This window comes from Haliotis cracherodii, unplaced genomic scaffold (assembly GCF_022045235.1).
Source record: "Haliotis cracherodii isolate W230 unplaced genomic scaffold, xgHalCrac1.p SCAF_9, whole genome shotgun sequence".
NCBI classification, from domain to species: Eukaryota; Metazoa; Mollusca; class Gastropoda; order Lepetellida; family Haliotidae; genus Haliotis; species Haliotis cracherodii.
The window spans coordinates 13915895-13938276 of NW_027266343.1; the positions used below are offsets into that span (position 1 = coordinate 13915895).

The window sequence follows — 22382 nt, forward strand, 5'->3', positions numbered from 1 at the left end:
ATGCAGGGATCTGTTCAATAGAGGTATATTCTGGCAATGCAGGGATCTGTTCAATAGAGGTATATTCTGGCAATGAAGGGATCTGTTCAATAGAGGTATATTCTGGCAATGCAGGGATCTGTTCAATAGAGGTATATTCTGGCAATGCAGGGATCTGTTCAATAGAGGTATATTCTGGCAATGCAGGGATCTGTTCAATAGAGGTATATTCTGGCAATGCAGGGATCTGTTCAATAGAGGTATATTCTGGCAATGCAGGGATCTGTTCAATAGAGGTATATTCTGGCAATGAAGGGATCTGTTCAATAGAGGTATATTCTGGCAATGCAGGGATCTGTTCAATAGAGGTATATTCTGGCAATACAGGGATCTGTTCAATAGAGGTATATTCTGGCAATGAAGGGATCTGTTCAATAGAGGTATATTCTGGCAATGCAGGGATCTGTTCAATAGAGGTATATTCTGGCAATGCATGGATCTGTTCACTAGAGGTATATTCTGGCAATGCAGGGATCTGTTCAATAGAGGTATATTCTGGCAATGCAGGGATCTGTTCAATAGAGGTATATTCTGGCAATGCAGGGATCTGTTCAATAGAGGTATATTCTGGCAATGAAGGGATCTGTTCAATAGAGGTATATTCTGGCAATACAGGGATCTGTTCAATAGAGGTATATTCTGGCAATACAGGGATCTGTTCAATAGAGGTATATTCTGGCAATGAAGGGATCTGTTCAATAGAGGTATATTCTGGCAATGCAGGGATCTGTTCAATAGAGGTATATTCTGGCAATGAAGGGATCTGTTCAATAGAGGTATATTCTGGCAATGCATGGATCTGTTCAATAGAGGTATATTCTGGCAATACAGGGATCTGTTCAATAGAGGTATATTCTGGCAATGAAGGGATCTGTTCAATAGAGGTATATTCTGGCAATGCAGGGATCTGTTCAATAGAGGTATATTCTGGCAATGAAGGGATCTGTTCACTAGAGGTATGGTCTGAAGTGAATTTTCAAACTAGGACATATTCTGAGGTGAATTTTCAAGCTTGGACATATTCTGGCCTAATTTCAATCTGGGAGATATTCTAAAGGTGAATGTTCAATCTGGAGATATTAAGATATCAATCCAGCAATATTACGGCGGTCTGTATATACTCGAATCTGGAACAGACAATCCAGTGATTGATGTCACGTGCATCGACCCACGCAATTGGGATACGATGACATGCATCAACCACGTCAGCGAGCCTGACCACCCAATCCCGTTCGTTGACTCCTATGACCAGCATGGATTGCTGAAGACCAGTTCTGAAGTGGATCTTCATGGGTAGATTAACATGGGTAGATTGTCACATTAAGTGTGTATTTAGAACGACAACGAGTTTATTTACCAATATCACTTATAATGAGCATAAATATATCTACAATAACAGGCACAGGTTAGGTTCCTTATTTCATGATATTTTTTTTCTTCGTTAATTTACATTGTCCGTTAAACTATCTAACATTAGTTTAACTTGCGTGCTAGAGATAACAGTTTTGTGTCTCAAACTCCGAGCAAACATTTACAGAAGGAATGTTGTGACCTCATCACCTGCTTGGTGTCCTCGTAGTTCATCACCAGGATCTGCTGGTCATGTCTCTTTGTCTTGATGACCTCCTCAAAGTTCTTCACATGCTCACACCAGGAGCCCCACTGAACTGCAAGGACATCGCGTGGAAGACAGTATGAGTGAGTGGACGGATGAGTGATTGGGTGAGTGAGTGGACGGGTGAGTGATTGGGTGAGTGAGTGGACGGGTGTGTAATTGGGTGAGTGAGTGGACGGGTGTTTGATTGGGTGAGTGGGTGGACGGGTGTTTGATTGGGTGAGTGAGTGGACGGGTGTGTGATTGGGTGAGAGTGGACGAGTGTGTGATTGGGTGAGTGAGTGGACGGGTGTTTGATTGGGTGAGTGAGTGGACGGGTGTGTGATTGGGTGAGTGAGTGGACGGGTGAGTGATTGGGTGAGTGAGTGGACGGGTGTGTGATTGGGTGAGTGGGTGGACGGGTGAGTGATTGGGTGAGTGAGTGGACGGGTGTGTGATTGGGTGAGTGAGTGGACGGGTGTGTGATTGAGTGAGTGAGTGGACGGGTGAGTGTTTTGGTGAGTGAGTGGACGGGTGTGTGATTGGGTGAGTGAGTGGACGGATGTGTGATTGGGTGAGTGAGTGGACGGGTGTGTAATTGGGTGAGTGAGTGGACGGGTGTGTGATTGGGTGAGTGAGTGGACGGATGTGTGATTGGGTGAGTGAGTGGACGGGTGTGTGATTGGGTGAGTGAGTGGACGGGTGTGTGATTGGGTGAGTGGGTGGACGGATGTGTGATTGGGTGAGTGAGTGGACGGATGTGTGATTGGGTGAGTGAGTGGACGGGTGTTTGATTGGGTGAGTGAGTGGACGGGTGTGTGATTGGGTGAGTGAGTGGACGGGTGTGTGATTGGGTGAGTGAGTGGACAGGTGTTTGATTGGGTGAGTGGGTGGACGGGTGTGTGATTGGGTTAGTGGACGGGTGTGTGATTGGGTGAGTGAGTGGACGGTCGTGTGATTGGGTGAGTGAGTGGACGAGTGTGTGATTGGGTGAGTGAGTGGACGGGTGTGTGATTGGGTGAGTGAGTGGACGGGTGTTTGATTGGGTGAGTGGGTGGATGGGTGTGTGATTGGGTTAGTGGACGGGTGAGTGATTGGGTGAGTGAGTGGACGGTCGAGTGATTGGGTGAGTGAGTGGACGGGTGTGTGATTGGGTGAGTGGGTGGACGGGTATGTGATTGGGTGAGTGAGTGGACGGGTGTGTGATTGGGCGAGTGAGTGGACGGGTGTGTGATTGGGTGAGTGAGTGGACGGGTGTGTGATTGGGTGAGTGAGTGGACGGGTGTGTGATTGGGCGAGTGAGTGGACGGGTGTGTGATTGGGTGAGTGAGTGGACGGATGTGTGATTGGGTGAGTGAGTGGACGGGTGTGTGATTGGGTGAGTGGGTGTGTGAGTGACTGAGTGAGTGTGTTGGTGACTGAGTGAGTGTGTTGGTGGGTTGAGTGAGTAAGTGAGAAGGTATGGTTGTCTGCCGCTTTTAGCGATATTCTCACAATATCAAGGCAAGGGGACCCCAGAAAAGAGATTCACACATTATTACTGAAAATCCACTTGGGCTAACCCACACCCATTCCTTGCTCAAATATCAGAAAATTTAGCTCTAAGATGTCGGATGCCACGACGTGAGTCAGATCTTTGTTCAGAGGTACCCAGCACAAATAGCTGATTGTACTGAGATTGCCCCTTGCTGTAATAGTATTATGGACGCCATGTGAAGTAATAATCACCACAAACATATATTAAAGTCTTAGAGAGGTGAAATGGGGTTTTACGTCGCGTCCAAGAATATTGCGCTTATATAACGACGTGCATGCATGTGTGTGTGTGTGGCTGCTTGTACTAGTCCAGACTGATGCCAATTTATTGTGCTAGCTCACTGAGATACCATGCCGCAGTTTAACATGAATACCCCACTCAGACACAGTATACTGACTCCGAGCCGACCAGTCCTTGTTTTGAACACTTAATGTCGAGCGCCAGACAGGGTTACAACAAGTACCATCTTTTAACGTCTTTTGGTATGACGCGGCCGGGAATCGAACCGTGGACATTCCGCTCTCCGGGCGGACGTTCCACCTCTAGGCCACAGAGGTGGTCGTAGCGATAAGAGGAAATGGATAATAAAACAAATCTTATAAAATACAACTATCAATATTGGAATCAAGGGTCTCTGCTGCCACTTTATCGTACGGGTCTCCAGTTCTCCCGTTAGTACCTTATCGTCCTTTCATATCTATTTCGCCTTATACGCCCTGTGGATTCAGTTGATGCATGACTAGTCTCTGGCGGTTACATACATGTATAGGTCTTATACCCTCAAAGATGAGGGTACAGTGATGTATCTCTTAACGAGACCCATCTTCCCGAGGTAAGAGAGTTAAATGACTATAAAAGTACAGTTTCCACCCTTGGCAAACTAGGGTGGTATTATGGAATTACATTTTGACTGGACTAACAAGTCTATGCATAGTCCAATCAAAATCGCGCAAAGAAATTGAAATGCGGTTCGTGCAGATTTCGGTTGATTACAGGATTTGCAAAACATGTGCACCGCCAACTCGTTGTCAACAGATATTTTCCAAATCTTTTCATGTTTTTAATCAAGGTGCTCACGTGATTTGATGCATTTCGCGATGTAAGACCCGTTTTATCATGATATAGATCTTGATTTTCGATGAGAGCGTCCTCACTGGGCGCCGCCATTTTGTTTGAAGCAAATGCAAGTAATGCGAGAGGTGAAATCTGATTGGTCCATGGGAGAGACTTAGAAGGGACACAAATCGTAATAGCCACTGGTGACGCTACGATTGAGCCCAGGAATTCCAGCCTAGTTCGGCAAGGGTGGGAACTGGACTTTTAAAGTCAGTTAACGCTTTTGCCTCGGGAAGATGGACGAGACACGATACTGTGTGCAAGACGCCTGTCAAGCATCTGTTGCCAGCCTCATCTGATGAGCAGGTGGAAGGTTGAACTGGTTCAGCGTCCTGTGGATAGGGGTGGACTTCAATGCCACTGTGATGGGGTAAGGATCAGGTCCAAGAGATGCACACGAAGGTGATACATGCACGATAAAAAATAAAAAAACTTTCACTGATAAGAAATGTATATAATCGCCCAGATAATACCATTAAGGTCAAGACCCGTAAAGATCCGGGTTAGATAAGGTCTTCGGCAACCCATGCTTGCCGTAAAAGGCGACTGTGCTTGTCATAAGAGGCGACTAACGGGATCGGGTGGTCAGTTTCGCTGACTTGGTTGATGCATATCATTGTATCCCAATTGCGTGGGTCGATGCTCATGACCTTAATCACTGGATTGTCTGATCCAGACTTGTTTATTTACAGACCGTCGTCATATAGCTGTAATATTGCTGTGTGCGGCGTTAAACAACAAACAAACAAATCATCGAGGCAACCCACATGGGTACAATGTGTGAAGCCTATTTGTGGTATCCCCCCGCCGTGAAATTGCTGGAATATTGCGAACTGTGGCTCTTAAAAGCAACATTGCTCAGACCCTGTTCAACAAATCAAGGGGCGGTCGGGTAGCCTTGTGGTTAAAGCGTTCCCTCGTCACGCCGAAGACCCGGGTTCGATTCCCGACATGGGTACAATGTGTGAAGCCCATTTCCGGTGTCCCCCGCCGTGATATTGCTGGAATATTGCTAAAAGCGGCGTAAAACCATACACAAACACTCACTCACTCACTCATCGCATCTCTCGGATCGCTTTGTGTAACGGGCATGTGTAGCTTGTGTGTGTTGGGCGACCATACCTTTCCCGTTTATGAAGAGGTCCAGGAAGTCTCCCCAGGTTCCATCGTAGCCAATCCCTGCCTTGTTGGCGATGTAGAAGTGGTAGAACGACACAGCCACGTCCCGAGGGTCGCGCAACACGTACACAATCTTGTTCCGCAGGGTGATGACATCTCTCGGGAGGTCCTCGTAAAACAGGTGCGTGTTGAGAACCCGGGGGGACGAGACAAGGTCAAGGTCACGTTCCTTAACTTGAGAGAGCATTGCCTTTCCTTTCCACACAGGAACGGTCTCGTCTCGACCAATTAGAAGCATCGAAGTCAATTCAAAGGTCCAGTGTGTTCCTTAAAATGTGTAATGAACCGTGAATCATTTATGAGTGAGTGAGTGTGTGAGTGAGGTGGGTTTAACGCCGCTTTTAACAGTATTACAGTTATAACCCGGCGTGTCAGCTTGATGTGGGAAGAAAGCCCGAAGTGATGCAGGTCTCAGACGTTTACCACTTCGGTGAAACCCACGTACACGTGTATGGTGCTAAAAAACTTAGAAATATAATCGGGGTGAACCGGGATTCGAACCCACAATATAATAGGTTTCTGGCGTGCCCAGCGAATCGCGGCGCCTTTGACGACTGGGCCACCCGTGCCCCCAAATCATTTATGAGCACGGGTATGGTGCTGACAAACCATAAACATGGTTATGGTAATAATAACCGGGGCGCACCGGGATTCGAACCCACAACCATAGGTTTCTGGCGTGCCCAGTCGTTTAAAACACAGAGTTGCGTCCCTATGATTATAAGTTCGAATCCCGGTTCGCCCCGTTTATGTTTCTAGGTTTGTCAGCACCATACCCGTGCTCGTGCGTTTCACCGAAGTGGTAAACGTCTAAGACCTGCATCACTTCGGGCTTTCCTCCCACATTAAGCTCAAACGCCGCGATATAACTGGATTACTCTTAAAAGCGGCGTTAAACCCAACTCACTCACTCACTCACTCATGGAGATTATTGGATACGATGGTACACTAGATCAGCCAGATACATCGAGCCTCCCATCAGTGAGGAGGAAAGTTGGTCGAGATCGACATTATGGCTCCTTCCTATTAGGAATTGCTTGAGTCTGTCCTCCTAGAAGCACACCAGTAGGGCAGGACATGCTTACCCTTCTTGTGAACACCTGGTCTTATCACTGATTTTCAGTGATCCATTCATATATTCTTCACCCCTATTTTGGTTTAAACATATTTTAATTTCAAAAGAAATCTGTATCGGTAAACCAGCAAAACGTGCTTATGTAAATACCCCTCTAGGCAATAACTTAACAACAGCTGGTTATATATAAGATAGTGCTAAACATAAACATACAAAATACACAAATGAAATACACGAGGCCTTTACATTGAAGCAAGTCTGTTAGATAAAATAATGCACATTTCCATTACTATGCATACAATTAAGCTATTCGGATCTTTTGCTTTTGACAATGAAATCGAGAACTGATTGAAGAATAGCCATGTTTGTAGAACTGCTGACTGAACAAGTGCCATGTAATATTGTTGTTAAATCATACCCATGTGTGTAGAAATACATAGTGTTTCTGATATTATCTTATTTTTGACAGGTATATAACAAAGTGATCTATATCTTCAAAATGATATCAACAAGTGCAGGCTGGTATGTCGGATACATGTAGTAGTATAGGTAATGATGGTTCTGGCTCACTTCCACTGGAGCTGGATTCATATACCTATACTGCTACTACAGGTGGCATTTTTTATGCCAAAATAATTATGCGATTCAACGATAGTCATGAGATTCAGCTAAATTGACTCTAGCTCACCAATACCTGGGGCCAATCATTGCTTCAGATGAGCCTAAATGGTGATAAAAATATTCCTCATTATTTTTATCGATAAAGCGATATTCAACATTTTTATTAAGTTCTTCGTTCATTTTACTAGGAGACCAGACTATATAACTACACTCTTCTTGTAAATTGATAAGAAACAATTGATTACCGTATTTGGTTGGTTTGACATCACTGATATAATAAAAACCTTGTGGTAATTCTCTCCATTTAATAGCTTTTTCCATTATTATATATATTTATGTAAGCATTTGTCTAAATGTGATCTAACGATAGTAAGCAATTTATTTTTAATCTCCAACCAGTTCTTTGGTTTTGGCACGGAATAATTGATGCGCTTGTTGCCTCCCCTGTTCTATGAACTTTTTTTTCTCGTTTTCGCTAATACCATTGGTCTTACGAGATTTTGATCAAATCTCCTGCTTCATTTCATTGTATTTGGTGAGTTCTGACAACACGAAACGAAACTCATCCTCGGATATCTTACAATCGGCCATTGCTGTCAAAATATGATCCTCAATGCTGTTCAACTTTGCTTCGGCGAGTATTCGAATATTATCGTGTTTTAATGCTTTCTTTTGCAACCTAGGAGAAATGAATTTTATCGCTATTCCTGCCAGTCCCGAGACTCCAGCGGTTATTTCCATGCTGAGCACGATAGGCGCGGCGATTATAGTTGATAGTAAACCGACACCGGCTACACCGAGTCCCATGCCAGCTACTACAAGAGCGGTGTCAACTCCTTCCAGAGCATTCACGGCTCTGCGATACATTTTATACAATCCAAGTCTCAACTCCCTATCCTTCTCTATTCGATGTTTTATGTCACTTATTTGATGTAATCGAAATCCATCAACAGTTTCCATCTTTTCAATTGCTTCATCGAGCGCTGGATATAAACTCAGTGTATATTACGAATATATAATAGTCTTTAATTGGTCTTGCTTAAATGTTTTGAGAGTATACATCAACCTTATCAAATGTATATTATACGGCAAGAATATCTTAGAAAGAGAAATTCTGTCACTTTTAATAATTTGAACCCCCTCGAGGGTTGCAACGGGTGATGCTCCAACATGAATAATACTGCAACGTTGACGCTCGTGTTTCTTGAGCCATTTAATCGATAGACCTGGTAATATTTCGAAGGCATCTACCGGTGCATCTCCGAACAAGACTTCAATAATAAGCGTAGAAATATTAGGTATTGCACTCAAGTTAACTTTAATATCATCGAATTCTGTAACCAAATTTAAACTAACATTTTGGATTGCCGGACGACTATATAACATATGACCTGGTTGGTTTTTTTGGCAGGGGAGTGACTAACACACTTTTTCGTTTTGACGGGATATAGGCCGCGAGTACGATGCCACTATTTATTATCTTAGTTAAATTATGTCCCTTACCCATCATCGCATAAGGTGGGGTAATGACGATATTCAGTAGCCACTTGATGTTTGCTTCGACCATAGTCCATTTATTCTCACTGTTGTAAATAATATTGTACGGAGTGGTTTTAAGGAGTCTACTAACGTCGACATCGCTTAAATCTTCTAGATTTTCCGGGAATGTAATTTCTTTCCGCTTGTATACATTATCGTGTTAGTGTTAAGCGTATAACTTACCATTGCTACCGGGTTTACCGAATCCTTCCGTGTCTCCGAGATCGGAAAGCGCAATTGTATTACATTGTCTGATCGTTCCAGGGCCTGATGCATCAACCATTATTTATAATATGGAGTGTTACACTTAAGTATCCTATATGTACAGGTTGATGTTTTACATTTGTTTCTACGAGTAAAGATTGGGGTACAGTGATCGCTCGCTATTGCGCTCTTCGATAAAGCGCTACTTCGGTTACTACGCGCGGTAACGCATGGCTCCCAAAATTTATGTACACTTTTATTACTGATAGTTTTACACAGACATAATTGTATTGTTGTTCGTTGTTCATTTGCACATAACGCTTCTCATTGCATAATCAACCGTTTATCGCTGAATGGAGTTCTAATAATCTGTTTGAAAACATCCGCGGCAAGTCCCGGAAATACGATTGTTCAACTAGTTAACTTTTCACACTATCGACCTTTGATCTTAGAAGCGCATGCATGCAATAAAAGAGAACCACAAGCGAAGTTTATACTCTTAATTAGTGGGCAATCCAATTTGAGGCGACACTGTCACACACATGTAGTTGCTGTCACAACACGGCGGTCATTCATTTCGTAATCGCGCTTTCGTAACATCACCTGGTTTTTTCCGTAGTTATAACAAGCGATTTCATTGGATTAAAATTTGTTTCTAATGACGCTTTCTTGCCGAAAGTTTCGTGATTGGTCAATTTTGAACACGTGACCTCAGGCAGCCAATCAAATTATAGCTGTGATACCAAGCTCGTGTTTGATAACTTTCAGAAGTTGGCGAAAGATTTTTTGTTAAATCGTGTTAATCTGAACGTTTTAAGCAGGAAATCACGATATATATTAAAAATATGGAACTTCGCCAATGTATCGTGCTAGGTTACGAGCTGTGACAAAGATTTTTCATACATATATTTTTGCATTAAACATTGTGTCCGAGCCGAGAATTCAAGGCGACGAAAGCCGAGATGTCATTTGACTTACATTACACGCGATCGTACGAAACGATGGAAATAATAACTTAGATGTAAGTTTGATTACTTTTAGATATATTTTTGTTGATTTTATTTATCACTTTGTATAATATATTTAAAGATTTGTTTAAAACGTCTTTATTTTGCTCTTTGATGTGGACCCGTTGTCGAAATGTGTGTCCGAGAATTTTATTTTCAATAACATCGCGGGAAATAGTGAATAATTTTTTAATTTATCGATTAAAAATGATAAATTGAAATGGAATACGTATTTCAGACATTGTGAAATGTGACAGATTTAATAAATGAATGATATTACAGGTAGATCTAGGTCCATAAAAATATATACTATTTTGATGTGACGTGAGATAAACCCATAGTGATGATTTGAGATTTTCCGAGCGCGCGCCTCGGCCTTGGTTAAACGGCTCATCGTCTATAACGCCCACCAATTATTTGGACCCCATTGGTAGCGTTATAGCGAGCGATCACTGTATTAAAGGAGCAAACCATTGTCTAGGTGTTCCTTACACAGACGAAAAAATATCCGTCAAAGAAGAAAGCGATTATGTATATAAAGAACTTAATAAACTTCCAGTTAATTTTGGTAAGTTGTATAGCACCAGCAAACTTTACGCAAGAATATATGATCATTGGCATAAAACCGGTGATTGGTATAAAGGCTGGGAACTTTATAGTAACGATTGGAGAGGGGATATTATGAGTTTTAAGAGTGGTTTAATTTATATTGTTACAAAATTTATACAAATGAACGATACCGAAAACGCTTGGAATGAATTTCTTAATGATAAAACGGAAAATAATTTTACTAACCCAGGATTTGTAAGAGTTAATGAATCGATAAGAACTTATGTATGGGCAATTCTCGGAGCGCAATCGCAAACACGAACGTCCATTATCGGTTCTGGGACGGCGCTCGATGCGCAAAAACAGTTTGTCTCAAACCTGGAGGACGCCATTAATTCACCAGTTGACATACCATCGTCTATAAAGTGTTTTCAAGATGCATTACAGTACGCTCAATCCAAAGTGGACTTTGTTTATGCACCGGGACTATACATGTCTCCGAGTAATATGGAACTTAAGATCGGTCAAGTGATAGGCTATAATAATAAAATTGTTATTGCTACCGATCAACAAAAACCAGTTATCAATTCAGATATGAACGTCAAATTAATAACGCAAACGATCACGGGCAAAAAGGGAATAGTCAAACCACAAACACCAACTATCGCACAAACATCTACTGATGCACAAGTGTCACCGCATATTGCGGCTAAAAATCAACAACATATCGATGAAAAAACAGCGCTTGTAGTGGGTGGAGTCTCGGTTGGTTTACTCATGATTTGGTGGTTAAATAGTCTTTAGCGAATACGTACAACAGCCCTGCAATTGCTACGATCAGCCCCCACAAGTTGGTCTTAGCTAATAAATTCAATAGCCAGGAAACTATACTCCCTATTATACCGTGAAGTGCGGCCGCGGCTTTCTCAGCTAGCTTTCCCAGTGCTGAACCTAATGCTTTTAAATGCTTTTTTATCCACTCTTTTTTACCATCCCTATCAGTAGGCGGTGATCCGCCTCCACCTGTACCACCTGTGCCACCTGTTAACGAGAGAGTCAAAGTCGATATAATAAATCCCAACGCGGTTAAAATACTGGCAATTGTTATTCCCTGTTCTCTGAACAATGTTTTAATTTTATCGGCCAGTGTAGTATCATCGTTGAGGACTTGATCGATAGTTTCTCGAATACGAATGATTTGCGAACGAAGTGCCTTTCTATTACTGGAAGCTGCTTCGAGGCGGGCCAATCTTTCGTCTTCTAAGTTACGCAATCTTTCCGCTACGCGGCGTCTACTGAACTCATCGCCCGCCTGTTCGAGTTTTGTTTTCTCGTAAGCTATATGCTTGTCGATTTCGGATAGCTTGGCTATATTATTTATCAGTTCTCCCCGCATTGTTCGCATTGCCTTGTCAAGACCTCATAATTCCCTTATACTGAACTCTGAATGTGGTACCTGTAAAGTGGAATTATCGTAATAGGTATCTAAGATTTCTCCGAGTCCGTCGGAGGCCATCATCGAGGCTGCTTCCAAATCATCTGTATTAACGAGTTCTTTCCTCATAGTCTGAAGAGCCTTAGTAGTCTTCGCGGAAAGTTTTGGTCGTCGGTAGTAGTCCACAAAACCTAATTCATCACGAACAGTGCCGATGCCGTGTTTAGCAGCTATCGTAGACAAGGCTAGGGGCTTACGAGTACGAGAATGCATAAGATCAATATCCAGAGCGCCACGCAGTCGCAATATTCCTTTACTATCTTTCTCAAACTTTGAATATTCACGAACAATAGGACTATCATCTTTAAAGGAATCGTAATAATCATTGACGGTTGATTGTAAAATTTCATCGTTAAGATTCGTGCCACCAAAGTTGGTTTCATCAGTATCTTCGATTGGATTCTGGTTATCAAAGTCATCAAAGGTACTTAGATCTAAGTCATTATGTTCAAAATTAGTCATTTTTATATTAAACATAGGGTACATGTTTTCAATATAACAATGTCTTTGCAATACGGACGCAAGTTAAACCCACAACGTAGACTTCGAGATCCATTAGGGGTCAAGGCAATTCGTCAGTCTGTAACTATAACTAATAACCCTAGTACCATCGATCAGAATCAAACGCTTCTGGTTCGCTTTCCTAATCTCGGCGCACATGATGTGTTAGTTCCGAGAACTGTCCGACTAGCATTTACGATTAGTTTGACTTCTGACGACGTTAACAGGGAGCCCGTTCAGAACATAGGTCGTGCTATCGTTAAGAAAATCGCCATTAAAATTAGCGGTAATGAGGTTTTGAGTATCGACGATAGCGATGTATACTATTGCTACATGGATCTCTGGAGAACGGATAAAGAGCGGGAAAACTTACAGTACCAAGGTACTTGTAATAAGAACACATTGAGACTGCGCGTAGGTGCTGAAAATGGTGCCACTACCAACGAAAAAGATAAGGCCGTTGCCGACGCATTAGGTAACCGATTCTATGTTCCTCTAGACTTTGAATTACTAGATTCCCACATGCCTTTTTATCAAGCATCCCTAGGCGATAGGTTAGAATACGAACTCACTTTTAATGACTACGGTAGAGTAATCAGAACCGGTGGTGAAGATGCTAGCTATTCCATTGATAATATCTCTTTGGAGTGCGATATGATAACGGATCCCGAATTAGCCAGACAAATTCGTAACCAGTTTTCGGGAAGTTTAGCCATTTTGTACGATCGCGTGCTGCGGCATCGAAAGATCACGAGGGACAAAAGAGATACGATGTGGAATATCAATCTAAACGTCCCCACAAGGTCGTTGAAGGGTATTTTAATGTTGTTCGAGGACCCCTCCGATGCGTTTAAAAGAAATACCGAGAAGTTCTACAATCCCAAGATTACAAAAGTAGAATTGACTATCGAGGGCGTTCCTAATCAACTATATAGCCAAGGAATGCTAGCGTATCACCAGTGGGATGAGATTAAAAAACTTCCTTCTATAAAACGTTCTCCGGAAGTTAACACGGTCGTGAAAGATCTGTCTCTCGGAAGTGTATCAATGGGTGAATACCTCACCACGAAGTACGCGCTATGGCTCGACATGCGAACAACGGACGATGACCAACTACACGGCAGTGGGAGGAGAATAGAAAATGCTAGCGAGGGTGTCACCATACAGATAACGAAGCTCAAGGAATCGGCTGGTAAATTAAACATATATTTGTACGTGATTATGGATGCGCAACTTAATATACAAAATGGGAGATTCATGCAAGCAATCTATTAATAATCTTTTACCTAAAGATCCGCACTGCGCTATCATATGCGGGCAAACGGGCTGCGGAAAAACAGCTTTTATTCTAGATATTTTACAAAGTTATTATCGGGACGTTTTCGATCACATTATTATTCTGTGCCCGACTCTAAGCGTTAATAAAACATACTTATCGAGAGATTGGGTAATGAATGACGACGGGGTACACAGAGTCGATCCGGGCGATCGTTTACAAGACTGTCTCCGAGTATGTCACGAAAGATACAAAGGAGAATCAACCCTTTTCGTAATAGACGACTGTAGCGCGAGTAAAGAATTAACAAAAAAGAAAGATATGCTTTCGTATTTAGCATTCTCCGGTCGGCATACTCAACATAGTGTTTGGGTACTTACTCAAAAATACAACTCTGTCCTGAAAGATCTCAGAGAGCAGACCAAATGGGTAGCACTGTTTCATTGCAAAGACAGAGATTCATTCGAGGAATGTTTACGCGAAAATGACGTCAGTTATACCAAGGGTGAACGAGATAAAGTCAGAAAAGTGTTAACGGCAACAAAGCACTGTAAACTCGTATTAAAAACCGATCAACCAGCTGCTTATGCAATTGCTTAGCAAAAATGTAGCAAATTGTAGCAAAAAGATAGCAAAATTGTAGCAAATATAGCAAAATTATAGCAAAATGTAGCAAAAATGTAGCAAATTGAACATTAGCGGTTAATATGACATAAAATGTGGTTCGAAATCATCATTCTTTCGCAACAATTCATTATTACGGGATGTATTGGATATGTCATATTTCATTATGTTAGACTTAAATATCTCCTTAGGTATTACATTATGGAATGCGACGAACTCATCGAACAAATGCTCAAAGAGCCTGATGTAGATAAATCTTTAGATAAACATAGAGAAAGACTCGCCGCTTTGGTAGCCGGTGGAAAATGTTCCCAGGAGGAAAATTATACAATCGAAAAAATTGATAACATGACCGATGAAGAAATTAAAAAACTGTACGCGCGTTACAAGTCTAGACTGGGAGCTACAATGACTAAAACGATAGGATCGTCTATATTAGAACTATACACAGTCGTAGCTAGTATGTTTCTCCCTATCCCGGCAGAACATCGCATGTATTTATGCGAATCTCTAGAGATGACCCATTCATCGAACACGCTATAAGCTCAGTGAGCTGTGAGTTTTATCAAAGATTCGGAATGTTCTTAGCTCCGTTCACCACAGCTTTAATAACGGCTAGGTATTGTCAATTTAAACATACGTGCCCACTTAATAATAATGGAGACTCAACAGGTGACACCACAACAGATTGTGAACACGCAACCACAACAGATTGCGGAAACGCCACAGATTGCGGAAACGGAACAACAAGTGAATGAGGAACCACCACATGTGAATGAGGAACCACAAGTGAATGAGAAAATACTAAAACCCAGAGTTACTAAGAACCCCCCAAAAATAGCTGCAGGAAGAAAGGGAGGGCTGGCGCGCAAAGCAAAATTAATAAATAATTCAAATCCGATTAAAACATGGGCACTAGTAGGAGTTGCTGGTATAGCGGCTGTATGGTTCTTTTATAAGACCGGAGAAGAGAAAACGTCACCCCCGCCGCAACAACAAGTTCAATTAGAGGTTAGTCCTCATATAATGCTATAAGAAGCATGACTACTCCAGTAAAATGATTACTAAAGCCACACCTCCCAAGCTAGATTTTAATGGATTTGATATAGGTATGATGGTTCTGGATATTGGATTAGCAATGGCAACGAAGGATATGCTCATCAAACAAGGACTTATCCCGGAAGATATAATGAAGTAATTAATTAAACATTTGAATATTTTATATTCATATAAAGATTTGAATATATTATATTCATATAAACATGGCAACAATTGCGATGATGGTCGGTGGAGCTGTTGTTAATGCTCTAGCTTTTTCGGGGAGTAATTATTTATTTTCCAGTATGAGGGAATCAAACGCTAAAGAAGTTGAAGAGGAGCGTAAACGACATAACGAAGCTTTAGAACAATACCAAGCAGCCCAGTTACAATATACACAGCAGAGAATGAAGAGATTAGACTTTATTCATGAACAACTGATTAAGGAAGGACATTCAATTCAAACGTTTAAGGATGTCGAATCCGCCATGCATGAATACTACCTCGTTTATGGGAAAAAACTCGACCCAATACCGATACCAACAATGAGTCAGTTTTATACACCGTCAGAGGAACAAAAGAACCGCGAGGTCACATTTGTGATTATGGGGTTATCTGCTCTATTGATTTTCAGCTATACAATAGCTACTCATAAATAACCACAGCTGTGGCTATGCATGACCTAGTTATAGCAATCTATAAATAGCCTAATCAATAGTGTAGATGCGATTTGCATTTAGACAAATGATATGATAGATGTATATACCATGAATAACTGCAAGTTTACACTCATGGGGAAGACGACTCTATGTAATAGACGCTGTGTTGATGATATATACTGCGGTATACACAATTATTACATCAGGCGCGGACATATAAACTATACGTGTTCTGAATGTGGGATAGGGGTCAAAGGTCGTTATTGTTTATGTAAGAAACACGGTGCTGATAGGGTCAGGAACCAGATTATTTATGCTAGGAAGAGAGATTACATCAATGAGAGGAATAGGTTGGGGAGAATACATATTTAGATATATGAAAAACAACCAATTAGACATTTGTCTCATTTTGCATATACCATTCAACCACAATGGTTTTTGTCAGAGAGTTGAAGGCTATGGCAAAGCAATGTGGTCTACGTGGATATTCTCGTATGAGAAAAGCTGAATTGATTACCTTACTCGGTTTGGAATACAACAAACCCCTGACTGTTAGAGAACTCAAAGCTCGAGCGAGAAACAGTGGGCTGAGAGGTTATTCTCGAATGAGAAGAGCTGAATTGATCGCTTTACTAGATAATAATAATGATGATAATGATGATGTTGATATTGATAATAATCAACAACAACAAGAATTAATATTTGTACCCACAACCGCCGGCGTTGGTAAATATCTAAGAGGTTGGAAGATGGATATTAATTCCAACATGGATGTTAACGATATTAAGCCTATCATATCGAGTAAAATTAACGAGGAGTTAGATGATTTACATAGTATAAAATACCAGCTGACGATTAAAATGTCATTGAGTAAAAGTAACGGAGACGATAGCGTCGAATATACCGAACCATATTTCCGGAGCAATCAAGAAGTTATAACCGAATCCGATACTATAAACGCATCATTAGATACATCAATTCAGAGGATACAGGAAACTTTAGAACGCTGGACTAATAGAGGTTCGGGTTGGGGTGTGGATAAAATCGATAGTTTATATTTAGATATAGCAAATTACATGCCTTTCAAAGGTGGATCTTATATAGATTTACCCCCGTATTATAAGAAGAAAAAAGCCATAATTAATGTAAAAAATAAATCTGTTTAAATATGACTGTTTAAGAATGATGATAAGATCTGCATTGTTCCCCGTAGACAAAAATCCGGATAGACCTTCTAGCTATCCCCAAAACGATGGACTCAACTTCGATAGTATAGACGAACCTACACCAATATCACAAATTGATAAGGTGGAAAAGCAAAATAATTTAGCTATAAATGTTTTTGGACATTCTAAAGGAATTGTTGTACACAGGATAAGCTCCACTCCGGAACATATTCCCAGAATCAATTCATTTCTGATCGAAAAAGATGGAAAATATCATTATACATGGATAAAGAGTTTAAACAGGCTATTATACGATCAAACAAAACATGCTAGAAAGAAATATTTCTGCGAAAGATGCCTGCATGGGTACAGCAGACAAGATCTATTAGAAGCGCCTAAAGAAGACTGTAGAGGTGTTGGACAGACCGCTATCAGGATCGATATGCCTAAAGAGGGGAAAAATATATTAAAATTTGAACATTATTGTAATCAAATGCCAGTACCATACTAATTTACGCCGACTTCGAAGCGCTTATCAAGCCCATAGAAAATACCAACCAAGATAATAATCAAGGTAGTAGTTTTACGTACAAAACTCAAGAACATATTCCTTGTGGGTTTGGATATATAGTTGTAAGGTTATGATGGGAAAACAAACACTCCCGTGATTTACAGAGGTCCCGATGCAGCGGGAAAGTTCCTAGAATATCTACAAAATGAAGAGAGAATAATCAGGGAAAAATTATCGTGTAAGAAACCCATGTGTATGACGATAGATGATTGGAGGGCCCACAAGAAGTCAACGAGTTGTCACGTTTGTAATAAACCCCTGGATGGGGATTCCGTAAGAGATCATTGTCACGTCACGGGTAATTATCGGGGAGCCGCTCATAACGAGTGTAACTTGAAACTAAAAATGAATGCTCAAACAATACCCATCCCCGTTGTGTTTCATAACCTTAGAGGATATGATTCACATCTCATTATGCAAGCTATCTCAAAGACCGACGGCGGCTTAATGTGCATTCCCAACAATATGGAAAAATACATATCGTTCTCGTTGACTAAACCTATACATTATAGGGACAAGGATGGGAAATCTAGAATAAAGCAAAGTAATGGGCTTAGATTCATAGACTCCGTACAGTTTCTGTTATCTTCCCTGGACAATTTAGCTAATGCGAACAATCCCGATGTCTTCGCGATAACAAATCAATATACCGATAAGATAACTCGTCATTTGTTGCTGAGAAAAGGTGTATATCCTTACGAATAGATGGATGATTGGTCTAGATTCGAAGAAACTGAATTACCACCCCTCGAATCATTCTATAGTAACTTAACAGAATCTAGAATAACAGATGCCGATTATGAACACGCTCTGACGGTCTGGGATAAATTAGGTTGTAAGAATTTAGGCGATTATCACGATCTGTACTTAAAAACCGATGTACTGTTACTCGCCGATATATTCGAGATAATTAGAAAGACGTGTTTAAAACAATACGGCTTGGACCCGGCATGGTACTATTCCAGTCCCGGACTATCGTGGGATGCATTGTTGAAGAAGACTGGCGTAGAACTAAAACTACTCACAGATTACGATATGCACTTGTTTATTGAGAAAGGATTAAGAGGTGGTATATCGATGGCGGCGAAAAGGTATTCTAAGGCTAATAATAAATTAGTGGAAGGATACGATCCGAGTAAACCCGACACGCATATATTATATCTCGATGCTAACAATTTGTACGGATGGGCTATGAGTCAACCTTTACCCACGGGTGGTTTTGAATGGGTCAATGTGAATGATATCAATAATATCAATGTGAATAATAATGATGAGAATAAAGGGTACATACTAGAAGTTGACTTGGAATATCCGAGTTCCTTACATAAAGACCATAACAGTTATCCGCTAGCTCCCGAAAGATTAATGGTTAATAAAGACTGGATGTCGGAATATCAACGTTCATTGATGGGTAATAGTAGGTTAGCTAACGTAGAAAAACTCGTACCAAATTTGATGGATAAGACAAAATATATAGTTCACTACAGAAATCTCCAGTTGTATTTATCGTTAGGTATGAAACTTAAGAAAATACACAGAGTTCTAAAGTTTGATCAAAGCCCTTGGATGGAGCCCTATATAAGGCTGAACACAGATTTAAGAAAGATAGCTACCAGCGATTTCGAAAAGAATCTATATAAGCTCATGAATAACTCGGTATTCGGTAAAACTATGGAGAATCTAAGGAAGCGTGTTGATGTTAAATAAGTCAGATCTAATGAGGAAGAAAGACTCAGGAAACTTATAGCCAGTCCGGCTTTTAACAGAAGCAAGATATTCGATAACGACTTAGCCGTGTTGCATATGCAGAAAAGTAATATAAAATTCAACAGACCTGTGTACGTCAGTATGAGTATTCTCGACTTGTCAAAACACTTAATGTATGACTTTTATTACAACGAACTTAAGAAGCAATACGGCGATAGATACGAGGTGTTATATACTGACACAGATTCTTTGTTGATGGAAATACAAACCGAGGATGTGTACAAAGATATGGCAAAAAAAATAGATATGTACGACACGAGCGATTACCCTAAAGATAATCCACTGCACAGCGTTGTAAATAAAAAGGTGTTAGGTAAGATGAAGGATGAATGTGCTGGGACTCCTATAGCGGAGTATGTAGGATTAAGACCTAAGATGTATTCTATAAAAAAGTCTGATAATGGAGAGATAAGAAAAGCCAAGGGTGTTAAAAAGTATGTGGTAAAAAAGCATATCAAACACGAACAGTATAAAGAATCATTATTCAACGGTAGAACGTTCAAACACGAGATGAACTCTTTAAGAAGTTACGATCATAGGATATATGGATTAAGAATGAACAAGACATCATTATCCCCCTTAGATACAAAGAGATGGATTGATAATGATGGTGTAACTACCTATGCTTATGGTTATGGTGGTAATACCGTACCGTCGGGAACTATGAACAATTGTTCTCGTACAAATGCCCAACCCGGTCCATCTTGAAGATAATAAATAATAGGCTCTCCTTCTTTCGTAACCAATCGACTAATGTTATACGTCTTAAGGGACCATATAGGATCGGTTGCGCGACGTAGGCCTCCTTCGAGTTCACCGGGCTGGTATAAATATCTTACCCTTACTCTATCCGGAAGTTTTCGTTCTTTGCCTCTCCTCGGTGCTGAAGATTCGGAAGTCACGGATTTCATTTTAATCGCATCGGATGGTTTCTTCCCTATTAATCTCGTCACTTCATTTTTCAGCGCTGATACAACGGCTGATAATCGTGATACCCATTCGGTTGATCTCAATCGCTCGGATTTCATTTCGATCCCATACTGATAGCCAAACAAACGTTCCGCTAATGTCCTGTTAAATCTTTCGACGATAGCTTGACTGCGGTGGGCCTCTCTTTCACCACGGACGATTTCGACATCGTGCTTTGTTAACAGTTTAGTTACCGATCCCATAAACTCTCGACCGGGATCTACTTGAAATAGCTTAGGCCATTTTAGTGGTCCGCGTTTATATATGCGACTCAGTGCATTAGCTACTCCTGTTGAATCTTTCGAGGTTAATGGCTCAGCCTCTTTGTATCGACTAGCCACATCCACTACTGTTAAAGCGTATTTATACGTTTTGCGTTTTACCTTATCGTGGGGAAGAAACAAGAGGTCAGCCTGATGAACTTCATCCGTCGTAAAAATATCAAACTTCTTCCTAGGTATATAACGCGGGTGCCGGTAAATATATTTGCCACAACGCTTGTTTCTTTAACCAATCCTTGGCCACATCTTTAGATACCTTAGCCGCGGTGGCTAATTTCTTTATTGCTCCTATACCTTTCCAATATCCTCTTGGGCTATAGTAAATTTTATTCATTATTAATTAATATTGATGTTTCGTTTAATACATCTCATGACTATCGTTGAATAGCATAATCATTTTGGCATAAACAATTCCATCTGTAGTAGCAGTATAGGTATATGAATCTGGTTCCTGTGGAAGTGAGCCAGAACCATCATTACCTATACTACTCATGTCGTTATTCAGCCCGGAGTAACACGAGTTGGTCACGAATGATCAGCGTTTCACTGCAGCTAAGCCTGGGGCGACAGTGAACAATTTGGCATGATCTATGGCCGTAGTTTAAGTCTAAGTTATATTGTTTCAGAACGATCCCTATGGAATCGGTTTCGGTGGATAATTCAGATGGGATTTTCTGCCACAAAAATTACAGTGTTGCAATGTGTTGTTTTGGTGTTGTTGTTTTTTAATATTTAGGGTCACAGTTGTTTTGGTTTTTTTAAATATCCTGGGAATCCCCTAGGGATGTATAGTGTTTCCTTTCGGTGTGTTTCACACCTAATTAATCGTAGGTGTTTCTTTTCGGCGTGTTTAACACCTAGTCAGTGGTTAGTGTTTCCTTTCGGTGTATTTAACACCTAGTCAGTGGTTAGTGTTTCCTTTCGGGGTATTTAACACCTAGTCAGTGGTTAGTGTTTCCTTTCGGGGTATTTAACACCTAGTCAGTGGTTAGTGTTTCCTTTCGGTGTATTTAACACCTGGTCAATCATTAGTTAATCATCGATAAACTAAAAGAGCCTACATCAATTTTGAACAGCTCCTTCTCAAGAGGGAATACATCTTTCAGACATCGAATTAATCCTTCAAAAAGGGAAGTAACTCTTACCTGATCTGGGGTATCCACAAATGATGACGTCATCTTCCCGTAACTTAACGTTAGGGATATTTCTGATAATATCTTCCTTGATAACAAGTGGAAATCTTTTCCCTCCAATGTCTAAATATTTATGAAGATTACCTCCCTTGTCGTGCTCTGTCCGCAGAGTCATGTTGAACACCAGGCAGATGTGTCTCTACGGCGCTGTAACCAAACAACAGCTACATACGAACACATAGCGGCGAAGGGATTGTTGTCTGTTTTATCATCAAGATATGGATCAACAACGGCCAGCTGTGCTGATGTTTTAGCGTTTGAAATGTAGAATATAATTAACATATTATATTCAACAGCAGCACGGCCAGTGCACATACAATGTCACATTGAAATACGTAACAATGACTGTTGCTTGTTTATTCGTGTCAGTCAGGAACAACAT

General features: G+C 40.9%; 1 protein-coding gene across 1 annotated transcript in view; it reads right to left on the reverse strand.

Annotated features, from left to right (window-relative positions):
• Nucleotides 1-22115, reverse strand: part of LOC139453313 (sulfotransferase 1B1-like) — a 31842-nt gene extending 9727 nt beyond the window's left edge. The window contains exons 1-3 of the mRNA XM_071234979.1: nucleotides 21953-22115; nucleotides 5409-5732; nucleotides 1600-1706 (exon numbers count right to left, since the gene is read on the reverse strand). Coding sequence (XP_071091080.1) covers nucleotides 1600-1706; nucleotides 5409-5732; nucleotides 21953-22115 — 594 coding nt within the window. The remainder of the gene's footprint in view (nucleotides 1-1599; nucleotides 1707-5408; nucleotides 5733-21952) is intronic.
• Between the last annotated feature and the right edge of the window lie 267 nt (nucleotides 22116-22382).